At 35.6% G+C, this 23,163-nt stretch overlaps 1 protein-coding gene across 2 annotated transcripts in view; it reads right to left on the minus strand.

Annotated features, from left to right (window-relative positions):
- Window positions 1–155: 155 nt before the first annotated feature.
- Window positions 156–23,163, minus strand: part of LOC149475876 (uncharacterized) — a 69,316-nt gene continuing 46,308 nt past the window's right edge. The window contains exons 3-18 of one of the 2 annotated variants that reach the window (XM_089712813.1): window positions 22,203–22,311; window positions 13,857–14,010; window positions 13,050–13,152; window positions 12,664–12,909; window positions 12,271–12,346; window positions 11,759–11,842; window positions 11,550–11,580; window positions 10,118–10,274; window positions 8,527–8,628; window positions 7,125–7,240; window positions 6,512–6,636; window positions 5,402–5,565; window positions 3,586–3,675; window positions 2,926–3,002; window positions 1,855–1,951; window positions 156–1,338 (exon numbers count right to left, since the gene is read on the minus strand). In XM_089712813.1, the coding sequence (XP_089568939.1) occupies window positions 1,196–1,338; window positions 1,855–1,951; window positions 2,926–3,002; window positions 3,586–3,675; window positions 5,402–5,565; window positions 6,512–6,636; window positions 7,125–7,240; window positions 8,527–8,628; window positions 10,118–10,274; window positions 11,550–11,580; window positions 11,759–11,842; window positions 12,271–12,346; window positions 12,664–12,909; window positions 13,050–13,152; window positions 13,857–14,010; window positions 22,203–22,311 (1,874 nt within the window). In that variant the 3' untranslated portion in view covers window positions 156–1,195. Of the gene's footprint in view, window positions 1,339–1,854; window positions 1,952–2,925; window positions 3,003–3,585; window positions 3,676–5,401; window positions 5,575–6,511; window positions 6,637–7,124; window positions 7,241–8,526; window positions 8,629–10,117; window positions 10,275–11,549; window positions 11,581–11,758; window positions 11,843–12,270; window positions 12,347–12,663; window positions 12,910–13,049; window positions 13,153–13,856; window positions 14,011–22,202; window positions 22,312–23,163 lie in introns of both variants that reach the window. The other variant, XM_089712812.1, reaches the window with a different exon arrangement.

Below are 23,163 nucleotides of genomic sequence, written 5' to 3' on the forward strand. Positions count from 1 at the left end.
TAGACATTTAAATATCATAAATTTGTTTTACTCAAGTGTTTATTCCGATCTGTAGCAACAGGGTAGCAACCGTGAAAACTTTCAAACGCTCATACCCAAAAATCACCATTTTGCACTTAAGTGGTACGTACCAAATACCACAGATATATATATTTATTTTTAATCAAAATACGTAAATAAAAATCTATGAAATATGAATCTTATATGCAGTTTCAGAAAGCAGATTTTGTGTGTATGTTATCATTTCATTAATGTAATTTTCCAATCGTGTACAACTAAAAAAATATTGTTTCATATGATAAATGTGTTTTTTAAGTATTTTTTGTATTAACTTTTTTTGTAATAAAGCTTTAATATATCTTAATCGATCACTTGAAATATAACAAATAATAGTATTTTGATTTCATGACATTATAATTCTTTTAATGGGTGTTATTAATATTTGTATATGAGAGTATAAGATTTATTTTATTTAAATTAAATAAAAGACAATATTCTTAAGATGTAGGATTAGATTTCACTGATCCTATTTTTATACAAAACGCAATCAAAAAAAAATATTCTCGATTGAAAACTTTTTAAGAATCAAAATAAAGAAATGAGATTAAATCTCTATGCGACTTTCTCATACACAAATATTCGAAGTTGTCTCGACGTATTTTTGGTACTTTAAATTTTAGACAAAAGTAACATAAAAGCTATGGAGTGTAGAGGTAAGATGAAAAATATTATTTGAGAAGTCGGTAATGAAAACGTTGAATAATAAGCGTCGGAACTCGGAAAACATAAAATAATTTAATAGAGCAATACGAAAATCAGTGAAAAAAAAACCATTTCTACACTCCACAGCCAAAAATGGTTCGAAAAAAAAAATTACTCGACACTGGCAGGTGTGTAAATAAAAAGGAAACATTTAACGCTGACACTTGACCTTCACATGGAACACTGGCAGCTGACAGCTGACACAAAACAGAAAAAAAAATCACGAGTCTTCGCTGTATAATCTAAAAAAAAAAAACCGACAAGTGACATGTTTTTTTTTTTTAACTAGACACTGGCAGTCTCCGCTTATTGCCGTAATCGAAAAAAAAGAAGTGACAAGTGACAGCTGAAAACCGACATTTGACAGGTGACAGGTGACGTTTGACAACTGTCATGTAGCACAGATAAGGCGTTATTTTTGACATTTATTCTATCACGTCTCGTCCTTATCCCGTTTCGCGGCTATGATGGTGAGGTCCGGTCGGGTTTTCATAAGTTGTGAGGGCGATGGCGTTGTAGTGTCCGAGCCTCGGAGGGACTCTATGCTCGCCACGCGTATTGTCGGCCATGAGCTGCCTGTAAAATTAAATAAAAGTTTTTAAATTAAAAATATATATATATTACAACAAGCTTTCGGCTGCGGCTTCGCTCGCGTTTTTAAAGAAAAACCCGCATAGCTCCCGTTCCCGTGTGATTTCCGGGATAAAACATCCATCCTCACAAACTTTCGCATTTATAATATTAGTAGGAAGTGATCTTTTTTAATATTGATGGACAAGACAAGGGACATTCTTTTCCTTCTCAATATGGGCTCTCATTTTTCAAGGGACAGGACTCTAATATGAACTTTTTTAACATACATTTATTATTTTCATCTGTATGTTTGTATGTAAACGACTGAATTAGACTCGATTTTGACCCAATATAAACGAAAATATTTATATGAAACTCAACACTTCACTTGCAATAATTTAAAAATGAGCATGTGTTTAAGTTTTTTTTAACGATAAACGATATTATTATAAATGCTATGTATGTATGTATAAACCTATAAACATAATATTTTTTTTTAATTAAATAAATAAAACTCACTCTGTGTGGGCTGCGGTGACGTAAATATCGTAGTGTCCGGTGTCGACGATACAATTACTGATAGCTCTTCATCCGTGTTGCTTATCGATTTTTTAGTCTGTGGACAAATATAATAAAAAAATATTATAAATGTGAAAGTTTGTATGGATGTTTGTTACTCTTTCACGCAAAAACTACTGAACCGATTACAATGAATTTTAGCACACATATAGAGGGTAACTTGGATTAACACATAGGATAGGTTTTATCCCGGAAATCCCACGGGAACGGGAATCATGTGGGCGAAGCCGCGGGCGGAAAGCTAGTAATAAAATAAATAATTATCCTCCAGGATTAAAAATAAAATATTATTATGAATATCACTAAGATGTGTAATATTTTAACAATTTTTTTTGAAGTGAAACTTCTTTATCGGGGTTGGAAAAAAATTTAGTGTAACATTTTTTCGTTACGTGCCATCTTGTTTTTATTCCTTACACGCGTGATTGACGTATTTCTGTAAAGTTGCATATAGTAAATTATTTTTTGAAAAATAAGGTCATAAAGAAGTTTCACTTCTTACGTGTGTACACTAGTACACGCACAATTTTTTTGCATTTGCCCTTGTTCTATAAGGGAAATAATTAATCTTTTAACAAAAAACTAAACAGTCTTCAAATGTTCAGAACTGGACAAAATTAAAATAGGACCGACCGGACAGTAGTTTTTAATAAAAAAAACATCAAATCTGTTTATCCAGTCGAAAGTTCTGAAGTAAAAAACGCAAAAAAAGTCGAAATAGGTTGAAAATTTGGCCCGAGTATACTAGCAATGTGCCCCGACATCAAACGGGTGTAATTGCATTCATGTTGTATACATATTATAAACCTTCCTCTTTTATCACTCTTTCTATTAAAAGAAACCACATCAAAATCAGTTGTGTAGTTTTAAAGATCTAAACATACATAGGGACAGACAGACAGCGGTAAGCTATTTGTATTATATAATGTAGTTATTCTTTAACTTCTTACATAGTAAAAGAGAAAGTGAGAAAGAGATAGAGTAACAGAAGAAGAAAGAAAGATAGCTCACCTTAGTCTGTGTAATCTCTTTCTTCAAATACGACCTCGGCCGTCCCTTTGCGTCCATTGGATATATTGCGTCCGTGTCTGTAAATAAAATACACATTATTTAAAGGTAGAAAAATGTATGTATGTCTTGCCCAACGTATGGAACGACTGCACCGTTTGATTTATTTAGTTTTTACTTTGAAACCATACTTGACTTGTATACGTATGGACAATATGGCTATTTATTACTTACTATTTATAATTATATGACAAAATGCAGTAAATACAAAAACAGTACAGAATTGGCCTTATCACGTGCAAATGATCTCTTCCAGGCAACCCATTGAAAGTGCATACCTATACTTATATTATAAAGCTAAAGAGTTTGTTTGTTTGAACGCGCTAATCTCAGGAACTACTGGTCCGAGATGAAATTTTTTTTGTTAGATAGCCCACTTATCGAAGAAGGCTATAGGCTATACCAGGTGTAATCGTTAAGTGTGCGCAGGCGTTTATTCCGTAACTATGTACCCTGTATATCATCACGCTAAGACCAACAGGAGCGGAGCAATGCGGGTAAAACCGCGGGTTACAGCCAGTAATATATAAAGGACTAGTAGTTCCTGAGTTTGGCGCGTACAAACAATCAGACAAGTTCTGTATATTAAATTGTAGAACTTACCTAAATCAACGGAGTCTCTGTCCACTTTGTTTTTAGTCTGAATGTCTGAAGACACGTAACTGGACAAGTTTGGAACGCTTATACCTAGAACTGTTAAATTTCTCAAATTAATCAAAAATTGTTTAAATTTACTTGAATACAAATAAATGATATTAAAATGAAAACATAAGGAATAAAAAAAAATGTGTGCGTGTACTAGTGTACACACGTAAGAAGTGAAACTTCTTTATGACCTTATTTTTCAAAAAATAATTTACTATAAACAACTTTACAAAAATACGTCGAATCACGCGTGGTAGGGATAAGAAAAAGATGGCGCGTAACGGAAAAATGTCACGCATAACGAAAAAATGTTACACTAAATTTTTTTCCAGCCCCGATAAAGAAGTTTCACTTCAAAAATACGTAAAATTGTATGAATCCATTATATTCCTTGTAAAACAATAATGGTAAATTTCAGAGCTTCTTTAAAGGGTCTTTAGCTTATCTTTCGGTTAAAATGACAAGATCACTACATAGTATAAAACAAAGTCGCTTTCTCTGTCCCAATGTCCCTATGTATTCTTAAATCTTTAAAACTACGCAACGGATTTTGATGCGGTTTTTTTAATAGATAGAGTGATTCAAGAGGAAGGTTTTGGTATATAATTTATTATGTTTTAGACAAAGCGGGCGAAGCCGCGGGCGGAAAGCTAGTAATGTATAAAAATAAACACCAAAGTGTTTAATAGCCTATCAGGGACAGAACAAGCTATTAAACTGACCCTGATACTTAGAAAATTAATATTTTTTATAAACCGAAAGAAAGGCCATATTTATTTATTTTATAATTATGTATTTATTTGTCTATCGTGTGTCGCTCACCTGCGTCCTCAGTATGCCGCAAGAAATAAGCCAAATTTTTATCTGGAGACAATAATTATGATATATTTTATGAACTGTATTATTGTGTATACGTTAAATTTTAAACATATTATTAAAAATCTCTTGGAATAAGTGTACCGGCGTCATTAACGAGGGTGTGGTGTGGAAAGTCCTTGTTTCCCACAAAATCTATAAGTAACGAGATGTACGATGCATAAGGACCCAAACCTTACCTTATTACGAAGTATGATTTACAAGAAGGCCAAAGTAACAGGCTAAACTTACCCGAAGAAAGAACAAGGCGAAAATGTAAAATGACGTCATCATTTTTCGAGCAAAAGTACTAGGCTACCATAAGCTACTAGGAGATCTATTCTTCTAGCAATGTATATGAATGAACCAATATCTTACTTTCTTTTGAAGTGATCTCAATGTGACAGTTCTTTTGCCACAAGTACCAGGCTACCATAAGCTGCAAGGAGATCGATTCCTTCCCTGTTAAATGCATTTAACTCACCCTTCTCCGCATCAAGCACAGGTGGACCATCAGCTACATAAGCAGCCAACTTGGACGGGTTCACGTCCAGAGCCAGCGCCGCAGACTCCAGGTAGACCTGGAGTCTGGTATTTACTTACTTTTTGCTGTATAGCATGGTTTTTGTAGTTAATACTGATTTCTTTATTAAACAGCATCTCTTTTATCAGTAAAAAACTGATATGACCCGGAAAAGAACGAAGCAAAATAATGTAAAATGACGTCATAATTTTTCGAGCAAAAGTACCAGGCTACCATAAGCTACTAGGAGATCGCTCTTGCTCATAAGACATTCCTTCCTACCTTCTTTCAGTCACTTCCGAGGTTTAAGTTACTTCTTGTTCTTAGCCAAAAGTACCAGGCTACCATAGCTTTATAGGAGATCTATTTTCTCTATTATATAATTGTCTTCCTCACCCTTCTCCGCGTCAAGCACAGGTGGACCATCAGCGACATACGCAGCCAACTTGGACGGGTTCACACCCAGGGCCAGCGCCGCAGACTCCAGACTCAACTCCCCGCGCTGGAGCCGGTCCAGCACCTCCGAGGGTCCCTTCGCTTGCCAAAAGTCGCGCGCCGTTCTGAAATTACTGGAGGTTAACGTACTCCGATTTAATTTTAGGGTAATAATGGATTAATTCGAAAATAATAGGAAATTTCATAAGTGGGAACATTGTAATAAATGTATTTGTTTTGGACAAATCAATTTAAATCAATGTTTCGAATCCAAACAATATATTTTTTCTTTAAAAAATTACATTTTTAATCAAACTTGTTTTCTGTAATTTTTAATAGGTTTCGAATACTTTTCCCAAGTGTTGTTTATAGGCATTAATTTGGCATTCCTGCTTAACTTCAAATATATCTACATCTTGAGCCACAAGTACCAGGCTACCATAAATACAAGCAGATATTATTACAGTCTAGATCTAGATATAGCTCACCTATATCACAGAATACATAATAGTAGCTAAACGCTATATATAGGGCCTATTGATACACCCGTACACGTCCCTATATATCCCATACAATACTGACATCTTGAGCCACAAGTACCAGGCTACCATAAATACAAGCAGAAATTATTACAGTCTAGATCTAGATATAGCTCACCTATAGGGCCTATTGACACACCCGTACGTCCTGCACCTCCCATACAATAATCTCATAACTGACATCTTGAGCCACAAGTACCAGGCTACCATAAATACAAGCAGATATTATTACAGTCTAGATCTAGATATAGCTCACATATAGGGCCTATTGACACACCCGTACGTCCTGCACCTCCCATACAATAATCTCATAACTGACATCTTGAGCCACAAGTACCAGGCTACCATAAATACAAGCAGATATTATTACAGTCTAGATCTAGATATAGCTCACCTATAGGGCCTATTGACACACCCGTACGTCCTGCACCTCCCATACAATAATCTCATAACTGACATCTTGAGCCACAAGTACCAGGCTACCATAAATACAAGCAGATATTATTACAGTCTAGATCTAGATATAGCTCACCTATAGGGCCTATTGATACACCCGTACACGTCCCTGTATCTCCCATACAAAGTCCCGTAACTGACGCCCAAAATTTCCGCCGCTTGTTTCATTTCCAACTCTTTCAGTCGTACTGCGTCCATCACCTGAAACGGATATATGGTTAGAGAACAAGTGGGAGAGAGATGGGTAGCCTACAGACACAAAACTGGGAAAAACTTTTTTTTTAAACGCTCTAAAACACGATTTTGACCCACTTTTAACGGGCACCGGGATTCAATTCAAATACAAAGATAATAGATACCACATAGTTAGATATTTATAGTTTATTGTTGTTGAAGTAACTTCTTTAAGCGATTTGAGAGTAAAATTTCAAGTTAGCGTCATGGCAATACCATCACGTCATTGATTAAAGCGATGATTTTGGTATCTTTGAATGTTGCCAAAGAAATTTCACTTCTGATACGTGTGCTTGGCATACAAGCTCCTTTTTTAACGTTTCTGTTCACAATTGTGTCCTGTTTTTCTTGATACTGATAACATTTATTGGAAAAAAACTAGCTTATTTATACGGAACCCTTAGTATCATGAGTCCCACTCGCACTTAACCAATATTTTTTCCGAATCAACTCACCCTTTTAACATAGTGTTCTTCCCAAAACTGCGGTCGTCTTCCATGTCTTAGATAGTCGTTAAGTTTGACCACATCAGAGAATCGGGGGTCCGTCACACCGCTGTTGCTTTTCGACGCTGTAATACAAAAAATACATATATAGAAACTAGCGGTTCGCCCCGGCTTCGCCCGTAGTACCTACATGTTTAAACTATCCTATCTCTCAAGTTGGATCGAACTGCACATGGTGTGCGAATTTTATTATAATCGGTTAAGTGGTTTAGGAGTCCATTGAGGACAAACATTGTGACACGAGATTTATATATATTAAGAATCCTTATCGATTTTAGAGTGATTTTGACTTGTTTCTGTAATTCTTTAGGAGCACGTTTAACGAAACTAAATTAGTAACAATGTGTTATAATATCTTAAATTAAAGATTCATTCAATATCTAAAATATGTTCCAGACAATTTATTGATATTCATTGTCCAGTTTGTTTAATAGCCAAAATAACCTGAGAGGTGTTTCAATTTTTTCCATGCAGGACGTTCGTGTCTTTGTAGTTTACACGGAATTTAAAAGAAGAAGTTTTCTTATAAAATATACGACAGTAAAGACACTGAGACATCCTAAAATATGCTCGAGGCAATTTAAGTACTTTTATTCAAAAATTCAAAGAAAATCTAAGTTAAAATAGCCTTACTTTGATGAAATTTTATGTGTATTTGGCGTCGAATTTTTATAACATACAACAGAGTAAAAAATAAATAAAAAATACACATTAAATGATAGATTTATGCTTAAAAATTTGCAATCAAAAAAATACATATTATATGATTTATGAGAGTAATGGAATATTTTAAAGTTCTCTAGAATTTTCGATTATATACGGGAGCGCAAACGCTGTTACGGCAGACCGCGCTCCGCGCTTTAGGGAGTAGGACGTGTTGCGCTGCTCCGTCAGACACAAAATTACAAAAGTACGTTTTTCCCGCGCGTAGTAGTCGGGAAGCCCACGATACTAGATAAGAATTGGTGGAGTAGACGATACCGAGATAATAAGGTCCTATAATGTTTCCACTTTGAGCGCTTTCAGCCTTTGCTACTCGACACACGATGATCGCGTTCAAACGTAAAAATACTAGCTTTCGTCCAGCGCAATTTTGTATTAGGACTCTTAAGAAGATATAGAAATTAGATAATTTTACATGCTGTAATACACGTACATACCTAAATAATTTAGAAGTTAAATCTATACTAATATTATAAAGCTGAAGAGTTTGTTTGTAGACGTAGACGACGTACACACAATATTCATTCCCAAATATAGAAAAAAAACTACTCAAAATCCTATTTTTTTAATAAGCTTCCAACAATACAATCCAAATTCACCAAATCACTTAACCACCAAAAACACTTACGTTTAGGCAAATCCAAGTGCGAAGTGCTAGTCGTTGACGAAGAAGATGAAGCATGCGCCCGCGCACCAACCACCGCCATTGCGCTGTCGTCCGATTCTTCGTCTGGAAATCGATACAAATAAATCGATTATTCGTATGAACATGTACGAAAAAAAAAGTGAAACTTCTTTAGGCACGTTGAGAATAAAATTTAAAGGTCGCGTCATGGCAATGGCGTTACGTCACGGAGTAAGGCTCTATTTTGTTATATTTAAAACTTGCCAAAGAAGTTTCACTTCTGACACGTCCCCTTGGTAAACACGTTATTTTTGTATTTGATAAATTAAAAAAGAGCCTGCATAAAATAAAGAGCCGAACCTAAACCTAAACCTTATGTTTTCAATCAGGTTACCTGGTAAGTACCAGGCTACCATAACTGCACAAGAGGTTCACTGGCGCTCACATCTTTTCGCAGGACACTAGGATTTCATATTGCTGTAAGATATGCACATATTAGCTGTATGTGTATTGTGTATTAGTAAAACCTCATATCTGTTGAACCAATCAGCGCGCAGAGTTGTTTTCTTGGTCGATTAACACCCATTTGATTGGGCTGCTGGTTCCATGTCTATGACCATATTATTTTTTTGGCAAACGAGCTTACGCGTTTCTGAACTGATGCTTCCATTAGACCTGAACAGTTTAGGTGTGTTTCTGGCCCTTTTTGTAAAATCTGTTTTTCTACTACTTGGGTTGGAGCTAAGTATAATCTGTATAATCTGTTTTTGAAGTAACCCAAGTTGTATCTGTTGCTTAATGGCATTGATGAATTCGGGCAGTTGTTCCACATAGGAGTGCTGCGCCATAAAAGTTCCTTCTGAAATGCATGGTGGAAAAACTCCAGGTTTTCACCGCCTGCGTTTCAGATATTACGTATGGATAGCAAATTTTTGACAGTTTACGATCTAGCGGGATAGATTATTATAATCTATCGGTGTTTTCACTTTTATGGTAACATTTATCTCGGCCCGTTGCAAGTACCAGGCGCACATAGCTCATGAACAGGTCTCACCAGCGCTGTTGTCGCCGTCCACACGCAGCCGGGTGTGCAGCTCGGCCCGTTGCAAGTACCAGGCGCACATAACTCGAGAACAGGTCTCACCTGCGCTGTTGTCGCCGTCCACACGCAGCCGGGTGTGCAGCTCGGCCCGTTGCAAGTACCAGGCGCACATAACTCGAGCACAGGTCTCACCTGCGCTGTTGTCGCCGTCCACACGCAGCCGGGTGTGCAGCTCGGCCCGTTGCAAGTACCAGGCGCACATAACTCGAGCACAGGTCTCACCTGCGCTGTTGTCGCCGTCCACACGCAGCCGGGTGTGCAGCTCGGCCCGTTGCAAGTACCAGGCGCACATAACTCGAGCACAGGTCTCACCTGCGCTGTTGTCGCCGTCCACACGCAGCCGGGTGTGCAGCTCGGCCCGTTGCAAGTACCAGGCGCACATAACTCGAGCACAGGTCTCACCTGCGCTGTTGTCGCCGTCCACACGCAGCCGGGTGTGCAGCTCGGCCCGTTGCAAGTACCAGGCGCACATAACTCGAGCACAGGTCTCACCTGCGCTGTTGTCGCCGTCCACACGCAGCCGGGTGTGCAGGAAGGATCCGATGTCGGCGGGCGGGTCGGCCCACTCGTCGTCCGACCCGTCGCGCGACCAGTCGCCGCGATCCGCCTCGCTAGCGCCCCAACCGACCACGCGTTCAGCTGTTATATCCTGTATATTAAGAAATCTGTTAAAATTGAACCATAAAAAAATTGGTTGTCTGTAAAGTAGGTTTACGATCGAGATGTTTACGTGATAACTTCTTATTGGTGGCAGCGCTCGAGATGAGACGGGAGATCGGTCCGTCTCTCTCTCGTTATACCTGCGATCGCGCTCGTGAGGTTTTGGTGTGACACAAGTTTCTGAACATGTCACCCGACTAAAACGATTTTAAAAACGTTATCACGTTAAAAAGACGGGTTGCACTCCGGGAGTGCCGGCAGAAGTGAAAACTTGATTATTAACGTTGAGCATGTTTGATATTTTGGAATGGTATCCGTCTTACGCTTTTTCGATCAGGTCACGTGTCCTGAAGCGAGTTTAAGATTTTATACCCATTACAGAAAAAGTGCTCAACGCCGCTAAAGAAGTTTTCACTTCAAAAATTGGTTGTCTGTAAAGTCGGTTTACTGACGATAGTTGAACGTGACAACGTCCGATTGTGCTTCTGTCGCTCGTTCCGCGCTCTCGCTTGCACTTCAAGCCTTACATGGAACGCCTCAGAGCGAGGTAACGCCGCATGTGTCATGTTTTTTCGTGCGTGCAGCCGGCTCTATCGAATTATAGTGTGTCTGTAGTTGTCAGGCCTGTGTATCTCCACGTGTAGGTATTAAAAACATACCTACAGGCGAGGGCCATTGCGCAAGGGCTAATCTGGCCAAGGCTGTCGCAAGGGAAAGAAGACACGCGCGCGCTATTTGTTCGACCACGTTCAACTTTCTTGAATTGCAAGATGGACACAAAACCAAAAAGTTACTGTGCAATATTTAATTGTTTAAATACGGATCGTGATCGAAATTTTTTTTTGGTTGCCTAAAGACGCTGACGGGTAAAATCTACTTTGAATTGGATAACATTATGTTCCTATTTGATCAAAATCGAATAACAAACATCCATATTAGAATTTCCTACTACCCTCTAACTTCTAAGTGAGATGGCGTGATTTTATGCCTATGTGTTATTCTGAGTCTTCAGCTACATACATAGAAACTTTCATCGCAATCGGTTCAGCTTCATTTGCTTGCTAGTCAAAAGAAACAATCGTGAAATCAAAATAAAACTGTACAGACTAAATTAGCATCCTTATTAGCATTATTTTAACGTGTATTCACAAAATGTATCGACATTTTAAGATACTAGATTACCTTAGAATATTTTTTGATATGAATGTTCATTTTTTATACTATTAATATTTAATAACGTGCATTTTTTTTTAATAAAACTTACCAAATTCCCGTGTCTCCATTCTTCTCTTTCCCTGTGAAATGAAAAAATCATTTTATAGGACATATAAAAACTTTATTCGACTAGCCCTAAATTCCGACGAAAAATATTCTCACAAAAATGATTATACTACAATTCTTAATTCCAACAATTTTATCTCAAGAAAAAAAAAACATTTTTTCCATATATTTTTTTATTTATTTTTTACTCACGTTTTAATAGTATGCGCCGATGATTCGTCGTCCGTGTGCTCCGTGCCGCTCGTCAACCTTTGCCGTTTGGGACTTTGGCTTTCACTGCAAGAAACAAACAAATAAAAATCTTCAAAAAAAGCATTGATAAAGAGAAGTTTTATTATGATTAAGAGATTTTTATTAACATTTAGATAGTCTGTAGTTTAATAGGACAGTTTTTGGATAAATAAATAAAATATATATATATATATATATATATATATATATATATATATATATATATATATATTAATGAACTCAAAAAGCCAGTATTTCTATAATATCCTATTTTACATAAGCTACATCAGTGGCAAGACAAAATACCATCAAAATCCGTCAGTAGTTTTCGCGTGAAAGAGTAAAAAACATACACACATACATGCTTTATTAAAAAAAAATCAACCTGTAAAGTGTCGAAAATGGATCAAGAAAGCTTTTTTTTATTTTTTTTGTTATAAATCTCATTTTTTATGAAACAATTGAAAACTTACGTGTCAGAGTGATCCCGTTTCAAAAGGCTATTCTTGTTATCCTTCACCGGCAGCTTTATCAATGGCGGTGGACCTCCTGGAGAAAAAAATTATCATACAAATACATATATACTTACGAAATTTAAAATAGAAATAAATGCATATAATATACAACTCACTTTAGCTTCACCTGTATGTTTGTATTTAACCGACTACTATAGACTCAATTTTGACCGACCAACTCAATTTTTTTTTATTTATAGTTTAGTTATTTATCAATTTAAAAACTTAACGTAAGTAATGTTGTTTTTTTAATAAATCTGAAAAAACTTATCAATCAACTAGTTGAAAAATAACAATTTGAGCTTGAGTTTGAGTTGACTAAAGAAAATTTGAGTTTGAGTTCAAACTCACCGTTTATACACTTCTCCTTCCCAACATCATCGTCTTCACATTTAAACTGAATCCTTTCCATGTCATTTTTCACGTTAAAATTCGTTCTAACGTCGTGTGTATTCTTAGCGTCGGGTGTATTCTTAAAGTCCGGTGTATTCTTAAAGTCCGGTGTATTCTTAGCGTCATGTGCATTCTTGACGTCAAATGTATTCTTATCAATTGGCTTGTCTTCGGGCTTGGACATTTGCGTTGCGGTCACTGCACCTGTAAATTTAAATAAAAATTATTAATAATTATCGTTATTTATGCATTTATTTGGTAGAATCAACACCTATGACGTCACAACATGGTGCAGGCTCAATCCTATTCTCATTTGAGTCGCAATATTGCCATCTCTCTCTCACCTGTGGCACAATCGGGCGGTTCGTCCTTGTTACTCCACCGGATGTCCGAGAGCCCCTTTATACGGAGCTCTTCAGCCGTTTTCAGGAGGCCGGCGAGTTGCGACTGTAAAGGGAAATTAAACAGTTAGAGACTTAGATGAAAAAAATGTGTGCGTGTACTAGTGTACACACGTAAGAAGTGAAACTTCTTTATGAACTTATTTTTCAAAAAATAATTTACTGTATGCAACTTTACAGAAATACGTCGAATCACGAAGAAGTTTCACTTCAAAAAAGAAAGAATGAGGAATCTGTCTTCTCTTTCTTACTTACTAATGTTGCTATGAGAATTAAATGTTGTAAACCTATATTGTTATTAAATTGTAACTACGTTATACAATACTTTTCTTTGACTTCAAATCAAAATATTTTGGACATCTAAAACGAATACAATTATTACTCTCAGATACTAAATACTTAAAAACAAGTTTAGGTACTAGAAACATACCGTCCAGGGATAGTACTGTGAGTACCAAAAAAGGTACAAAAAAAGATCCAAATTACAAGCTTTCTCGTAAACAACGCTACCAGACACTTCGACTGCCTACTACCTACTACTTCGGCTCGGCCACAGCGCCGTCTGTGACGTCACCAGTCACCCGTCCACAACTGTACCCTTAGTATGGGAAATCGAACAGCGCCCCTAGCGGACGTATGGGGAAGCTTTGATTCCCCATACAAATTTCGCTGTGACGCAGACGCGATAGTAACGTTTCGTACTCGATCAAACTCACACTAGCCCCACTGAACACTACGACTACGACTCACGTGGTGCACGCTCATCTCGCCGGTGTACATGTAGTCGAGCAGCGCGCGCACGTGCCGCGGCTCGGCGCCGTCTATCACGAGCACCGGCTCGCCGAGCGACTCGTGCGCGCCGAGCAGCGCGCCGAGCAGCTCGGAGCATGCCGCTAGCACGACTCTGAAATTAAAAACACAAATATTTTTAACAAGCCTTTTTTAGCTTCACCCGTATGTACAAATTATTAGGTATAGTACGATTCAAACTTAATGGCGGCCCGGAACATAGTACGATCCACGCAGAAAACAATTTTAGATATTAAAGGACCTGTGCGCACCCGCACTCGCACCTGCACATAACTTCCGAGCCGCCATTAAATTTGAAATGTACTTTAAATAGGGTGTAGATAGTTTACCAACACAATAATCGATCTTAAAAAACGCACGAACGATTAGATTTTAAAGTGAGATGGCATGATTAAAATAATAATGGTGAGCGTGATGAGATAACTCAAGTCGAATCTGGCTTATTAGCCACATAAACCTTTCTACTTATTGATAAGTAACCAACACCTTAGACTCGATTTTAACCCACTTTAAACGGACAGATTTAATTAAAAATTGTACACATAATAATTAATTGCACTGAATTATCTTCTTGAAACGATCATGGTGAAGATTCGGCTAGACTCTCTATTTACGCGTTTTTAATTGTTAATTTGTCCATAAATGATAACGTTCAATTCATATGCTATAACTTTCTTGACTATTTTAACAAAATAAATGAGTGTAAGTTTGTTTAAAGTTATGTTAAACTAGCAAACCCGGCGAACTCAGTTTCGCCACCAGAGACACATTTTCTTTGCTATAAACCTCACGGAGCCCGAGACCTTTCCAACGAATGCAAAACCGTGGAAATCGGTTCGTGCGTTATCGAGTTATAGCGTCAGGAAGGAAAACCAAACTTATTTTTATATAGTAGATAATTCATCAAATCAATTCAATGTTAATATTTTATGTTTTTTATTAAACTTATATTAATTTGGTATCTTGAATATGACACGTATCACCTAATAGAAGATTGGTAAATTTGGTAACTGTAGTTTTGCTTTATACCCACTCTTAATTCACGATCAAGGGAAATATGATATGATGATGAATAAAATGAAATCATCTATACTAATATTATAAAGCTGAAGAGTTTGTTTGTTTGAACGCGCTAATATCGGGAGCTACGGGTCCGATTTGAAAAATTCTTTCAGTGTTAGATAGCCCATTTATCGAGGAAGGTTATAGGCTATATATTATCACGCTACTACCAACAGGGGTGGAGCCACGGGGGTGAAACCGCGCGGAGCAGCTAGTGTTAAATATCATCAAATCAATTCAATTTTAATATTTTATGTTTTTGATTAAACTTACTTAACATTAATTTAACGGAAATTGAACGGAAAAATCATATTAATATTATTTTACACAATAATTTCTCAAACCTCAACACCTGCCACCAAAAAGAACCGCCTTTAAAACCGTTACATTTACGCAATTATTTACTTAATGCGTTTAGAAACAAAAAATAACAACACAAAATTAACATATACAGTTATTTTTTGCGTGAATACTTCTAAACAATAACGCTAATTCACTATGCGAGAAACTGTTATCATAATTAAGATTTTAGTTTTGATAACGATCTCTATGAAAGAGGTGTTAATTTTTGTTTGCTTTTGCAGTGAAAAACTCTAAAAACTTTTTTTTTGTTTCAAAACGTTAACAGAATGATTTTTAAATAAGAGATTTAGATATGAATATTTTGATCTAGATACATATAAAGTGTATACTTGGATTTATTTTTTTTAATCCATACGAATATTATAAATGCGAAAGTAACTCTGTCTGTTACTCAATCACGCCTTTGAACCAATTTGCATGAAATTTGGTATATAGATATTTTGATACCCGAGAAAGGACATAGGCTACTTTTTATTCCGGAAATCCCACGGGAACGGGAACTATGCGGGTTTTTCTTTGACTGCGCGAGCGAAGCCGCGGGCGGAAACCTAGTATATTAATATTTTAGTAATGTTACACAATCAAGTAAGAACTCAAGAAATATATTTTTTACCACACTTATATTAGCTTCACCTGTATGTTCGTATGTAACCGACTCCGTTAGATTCGAATTGACCCACTTTAAACGGACAGATTTAATTCAAACTTTGTACACTTATCAAGGATCGGTGACAATACAATAATTTCATATTTTTAAAGCGTGTTTTTTATCATATTTATTTACATTTTTACCGCGTATTAAACTGGTAAAAAAAATTACAAGAAAATCTACACAGGCAGAGTCGTGGTTTAAAGCAGTTATTTAAAAAATATAATTATACAGTGTTACATAATAAGCCCGTTAAATTGAGCTTTTATGGGTGTCTCATTACTCATCGTTAATTAACTTTTTTGTGCACTAATGTTGTTTAGTTGCAAACAACAACAAAAAATCTGTAAGCGTGTACTGCGTCTACAGAGATCACAAACATCTGTTTTTTTTCCTTTTCTATTTAGGTAAGGTGTGTGCAGCGTCAAGCGTGGTACCTATACATCTACTACGTGGTACTATATAAAAATAAGTCGGGTTTTCCTTCCTGACGCTATAACTCCAGAACGCACGAACCTATTTCCACGGTTTTGCATTCGTTGGAAAGGTCTCGGGCTCCGTGAGGTTTATAGCAAAGAAAAGGTGTCTCTAGTGGCGAAACGGAGTTCGCCGGGTTTGCTAGTATTATCTAAATTATAAACCCTTCGCTTTCCTTCTTTAGTGAGAAAAAATATACAGATGATATTCAACCGACTTCAAAAACAAGGAGGATGCGCTCTATATAACCGTATTTTTATGTTTGTTGTCTCAGATCTTTCGTCTGGGTGAAGAGATCGATGATTTTATTTTTAACCAACTTCAAAAAAAAGGAGGAGGTTATCAATTCGGCCGGTATATTTTGAAGTCGGTGACAAACACTAAGCACTTAGTATTAAGCCCGTGTAAGCCGGTAAGTTTTACATTGGCTTCGCACCGACATCAAACCTATTTAATAAATAGCACATCTAAATAATATGTAGTTATTACATAATAATATCAAATATTTTTTTATATTTTACTTTTCCGTTTTTGAAGTCGGTTTTTTTAACGTAGTTATTTTTATGTATTTGAAAGCAACTGCCTTCCATGCGGTCCCATATACAGGGTGTAATCGTTAAGTGTGCACAGGCGATTATTCCGTAACTATTACAGATATCAAAAAACTTTAAACTGATATCGAAAGTACTTAACCTAATGAGTAAAATGGCCATAATAAATTTTTAAAAATAATACGAGAAATATCTAAAAAATTAACTTTAAGCCCTCCCATACATTTAGTATGAGATATGAATATCCCATGTACATGGGTTGATCCAAAAGTAATGATAATCAATATTAAACAAGGTCATTACAGTTAAAATAATTATGTATTTCTCTAGATAGTCTTCTAACTAGATAATACTTCGATATTTTTTTTCCTTAACTTAGAAAAAAAAAACTTTGACTTCATCTACAAAAACCCCTCAAAATCGGCCATCACTTCGCTGTCGTCTTAAAATTTCTTATATTGACGGTGTTTCTTGTGCCGAGGTAAGAGATAGAATTAACTAGGAGCTAGATCTTACAAACAGGGTGGGTGTTCAAGCATTTTCAATGCCGATTTTTGATTGGCAGCCATCGCAACTGACGCTTTGTGATCTGGTGCGTTGTCTTGGTGAACCAACATTCAAGACCGAAGTTTGCCATGTCTCTTTTTCTTACTAACCTACCCGCAATCTTTTAATTTGGTCTGTGTAGTAAGAGCCCTGTGTAGTAGTGGCTACCTTCTTAAAATATTCCACATTTCTTCAGCGTCCCAAAAAACTACGGCTTTAATCTATCCCACTAATTTTCACTTTGAAAATCTTCACCGTCACTTTGGAAGCTCGCATCCAGGCCATTGATTGTTTCTTGGTTTCAGCATAAACATGGTGAACCCAGGTAATGCCCATGGTCATAAATCGTGACAAAAAATTATCCTGATCTCATTAAAAATTTAGAAATTCACCCTCTAAATGTCGAATCGTTGTTTCTTCTTTTCGTCGGGAAACATTCTGGCTCGCACTGTTCACATTAAAATTAATGTTAATACTTGGAAACGTAGCCTGTAGATATAATTTTTTTGTGATAACTTAGTGATTACATGAGCAAGCATAAAACATTTATTTTATATTTTTATGTGCACAGGAAATACCCAATTATCATTACTTTTGGATCAACCTATACATTTAATATGAAAGATTTTAGCTTTTTTTTTGTTTTTTTGGTTTTCTGCTTTAATTACTTCGCAAATTTGGAGGGAAGTTCATTTAGAAACTGTAAATAGACCTCCTCTTTGTATTGCACAATAAGGACGTCACTTCGAAAATCTCTTATGAATACAAAATGTATGGGAAATAAATTGTATGGGAGCGTTTAATGTAACATTTTTGGTTATTTCTCGTTTTATTTTTAAAAATTTATTATGGCCATTTTACTCATTAGGTTAAGTACTTTCGATATCAGTTTAAAGTTTTTTGATATCTGCAATAGTTACGGAATAATCGCTTGTGCACACTTAACGATTACACCCTGTATATTTAGTCTAGTTCTGGCGATTTTTGAAGTGAAACTTCTTTATCGGGGTTGGAAAAAATTTTGTGTAACATTTTTTCGTTACGCTTGACATTTTTCCGTTACGCGCCATCTTTTTCTTATCTCTACCACGCGTGATTCGACGTAAGTATTTCTGTAAAGTTGCATATAGTAAATTATTTTTTGAAAAATAAGGTCATAAAGAAGTTTCACTTCTTACGTGTGTACAATAGTACACGCACACATTTTTTTGTTTAAAATAATTATGATTATGATAATAATGATTGTGAAAGACGAAAAAAATGATACACTCTCTCGTTTATAGTGAAGTATGGCTTTCACCCCATCTTGTTAAAGATTACGAAAGAAAGAAAGAAAGAAAATACAAGATTATCTAGATAGGCATGATTAATATATCTCTTTACTGGGTCTTTATTAATTTATTTATTAGTTATTAATAAAACTATACACGGGAACCTTATTACCATTATATACAGGCCAAAATACTGTATAGTTTATTATTTTTAGGCAGCCTTATGACTTAGAAGTGATCTCTTCCAGGCAACCGGGGCAAAAGGTGACAAGCTCAATAAAATGATATTGGAAGGTCGAAAAAGGCAAAGAACAGAAAAAAACATAGTCCTTACCTACCTATTACCCTGGCCCGCCTCCTTGGTTCAGTGCTTAACGCGTGAGCTTCAAGGGCCTGGGTTCGATTCCCGAAGAAAAAAAGAAAGTCTCGATCTAGCAGAACACTTCACTTTTACCTATAAACCTTCCAATATTTATATATTTTAAAGATTTAATATTTCAATATAATGACCATAACCATTTCCCTTTTTAATAATATGAAGTTAAGAATATCTACATAAATATTAAAACGCAAAAAGAAGGATCGAGTGCTTGTTCTGAAGAGTTTGTTTGTTTGAACGCGCTAATCTCAGAAACTACGGGACCGATTTGAAAAATTATGTCACTTTAATACAGTTCATTTAGCGAGAATGTTATTTCGATATCAGTTCAAAGTTTTTTGATATCTGTAATAGTTACGAAACAATCGCCTGTGCATACTTAACGATTACAACCTGTATATCATCACATAGGAGCGGAGCGGGCACATCCAGAGCTGGGTACTCACTTAGCAGTGTAGCATGTAACGTATCAGATACGGTATCAACCTGCAAGTGGCATACGGCTCGTCCACGGTCTTCCGCGTATCTAGCTACGAGCTGCCGGATCCGCAGTGCTCGTGCTGCGAACCGCCTTTGTGTTCGCAGTGAAACCGGCACTCGGCGGGTCAGTGGTCACTGCGAGCTTACAGCGCTCCACGCGCGAGCGGCTCGCAGCGGGCTCGTGTCTACGTACTCACTTGATACCGTATCTGATACGTTACGTGCTACACTGCTAAGTGAGTACCCGGTTTAGTAGGTATTCTATTTACAGATTTTTATTTTTTACGAGTAGAGCCATAGCATGATGTTAGTGTTGTATAAAATCATAATAAAGTTTTGATTTACAGTTTGTTCTAAAATTATAGTTCCTTAATAAACTGTTATTAGTTCCTCAATCAATTACTGTTTCTGTTTCGATAATTTCATTGTCTCTTTCATTATATCAGAATAATTAAGAGTGCATTATTTTAATAGGAATATTAAATAAATAAATAAATACACTTTATTCAGCACCATGTAAATACAAGTAAAAAAAGAAACAGACAATATGATTATAAAGCTAAAAAGGCGGCCTTATCGCTACTAAGCGATTTCTACCAGGCAACCTATGGGTAGGATTTTTAATTATAAGAAAGAGGTGAAAAACAATAGGTGGTGCAGCAATGAAAATGAATTACAGTATATTTAAACCATATAACTACTTATATTATAAATACATAATAATATGTAATAAATATAATTTAAGAATACCTACTTATACATTATATACATATTAATATATACGTACACATAATATACAATACATACAATACATAATATATATACCTATACATACAATTATTAAATAAAATATAAGGATACTAACAATTTATTTGGGAGAAGAAATGGTTGAAAACTAAATTTTTAAATATGTTCAGCGATTTCGCACGTCTGATTTCAATTGGCAGAGCGTTCCAAAGAAGTATCGACTGTATATGGAAGGATTTGTGGTAAAATTTTGATTTATGGGGAGGAATTTTCAATAGTACCTAAATTGCCAGTGCAGCGCAGATTTAAATCAACATTCGAACGAAATTCAAATTTTTCTTTAAGGTAGACAGGGGCTTGAGGATAGAAAAGGATTTTGTACAAAGATGTAAGTATATGCATGTTGCGACGTAGACGTATGGGTAACCATTTGAGCCTCATACGGTATTCTGTGACGTGATCATACTTGCGGAGGCCAAATACGAATCTTATACAAACATTTTGCAGCCGTTCAAGTTTGTCCAATTGCAATTCAGTAAGGTCAGTATAGCAAATGTCGGAATAATCAGTATAGCAAATGTCGGAATATTATTAAAATTCCTCGCATTTATCAAATTTTCATGTAGAAGATTTTGACAAAAAATGGACAATATAGTATTATTTATCATCTTGTTTCACAGGAAATCATTAACATTTTATGATGCTGTTTCTTTGTGTCATATTTAATATTTAATTTCACTCGTAATTAGTCATTAAAACGAATTTATATAACAAGTTCTAGTAAAAATTTTAAACGACAAATATAATTATCTATCAATACTAATATGAACGCTCTAATCTCAGGAACCACGGGAACAATTTGAAAAAAAAATGTGTGCGTGTGCCAGTGTACATACGTAAGAAGTGGAACTTCTTTATGACCTTATTTTTTAAAAAATAATTTACTATATGCAACCTTACAGAAATACGTCGAATCACGCGTGGCAGGGATAAGAAAAAGATGGCGCGTAACGGAAAAATGTCACGCGTAACGAAAAAATGTTACACTAAATTTTTTTCCAACCCCGATAAAGAAGTTTCACTTCAAAAAAATTTCACTGTTAGATAGTCTATTAATCGAGGAAGTCTATAGGTTACATACAATCACGCTAAGATGAATAGGAGCGTAGCAAAACGTGTAAAACCGCGGGGCACTGGTAGTGTAAAACATAATTAATTTTGTTCATTATTTTCATTAGTATCGTCCCGAGAGGTCAAGTTTTATATTATTTTTTCAATAAATTCAATTTTTAATATCTAAAATTTGCATATAAAGAGTTGCTTATAAATATGAAAAGTTGTTAGTATATAATAAATGCTAATTTTTATATTATATAGGTATGCTAAACTTATTACTATGATTTTTATATAAAGAGAAACATTGAGTGAAACCTGAAATTTTGAATGTGTTTGAATAATTACATAAAAAAAGAAAATATGAGCGTTTTATTTATATGCGATCTTCTTCAATAGTTTAATAAAAATTGTATCGATGTCATTGAAGTCCATACAATCCAACTTTCGCCTGCAAAATATACAATTCAGTAAGTAATTGAATTAAACATTATTTATTGTAAGTACATACCAATTATTATGTACAGAATAATCATAAAAGCCATCGCCACCAACCAACCAAACAAAAAGAAATAAAATCCTTAAAAATAATCACACAATTTAAACTCCCAAGTCATTTTCATATAACAGGAATAGCAGAGGACCTACCTATGAGCCCTGAGGGACACCCCACGTATATTCTGCGCGTCGACATCTTTGTTCGACACTTGCGTCGCGAAATTCGGCGAGCAGTACAGCGTCACATCGCAGAAACGTTCTGAAAGGAGAAACATTATCATTAGTGGTTTAATAAATCATATTTGATAATATTAATGTGTGTCATTATACTTAATGAATCCTTAATGAATATTGAGTAAATTTATCAAACGTTTAACAAATGTACAAGATTGTTGATCAGCGATAAAGATGTAAACTGCATCTGCCACATTCCAGGGAACATCAAACACAAGAAAATGTCTACATATTAGTTAAATGCTAACAGTTTCGTCTCATAAATTCGTGAAAGCACCGTTGTATCTAGTTTTATTCCAAATATCAAGCTTATGAGGAATTTAATTTTTAAGTTTTATAGACTAGAGTAGATAATTTTTGAAACAAAAAAAAAATCGCAGTCGGATGAAACCCATTAGAAAAGGAGGGGAATATGATAAAAATGTAAGGAAAAATAAATTACGGTCAATCCGAGTTCGGGAAGCGGGAGGGGGGAGCTTTTAAGAGAAAAAAATGGTTTCTCTCGATTTCCGACAAAACTACAAGTCCTATAGAAAAAAGTTCAATGGCAAAGTTGTAGGTAATTAAAAGTTCTACAACTTTTGTATTCACAATTTTTTCACATAACCTAAAAATTTAGGTGAAAAATTCAAAAAACCCAGTTTTTGGTCTTTTATTGCACGCCTCATAAGCGAAGCGTTGAGGTGGGTACTACTGTCACTTCGCGCAAAACATCTGATTTTTCAAACTTAAAATGTCTTTATGTATCATACATTGCACTTGTAAGATAATACATACACACACATATTAAGAAACAACACTATTTTTAACGTTCATGATATTTTTGATGTCATTTTTGTTATTTAAACTAGTTAAAAAACAGTTTAAAAAAGTTCTG

The sequence above is a fragment of the Colias philodice genome, chromosome 29, assembly GCF_061535455.1.
Source record: "Colias philodice isolate Cphi_HAF_F1 chromosome 29, ilColPhil1 Martin Lab GWU primary, whole genome shotgun sequence".
NCBI lineage: Eukaryota > Metazoa > Arthropoda > Insecta > Lepidoptera > Pieridae > Colias > Colias philodice.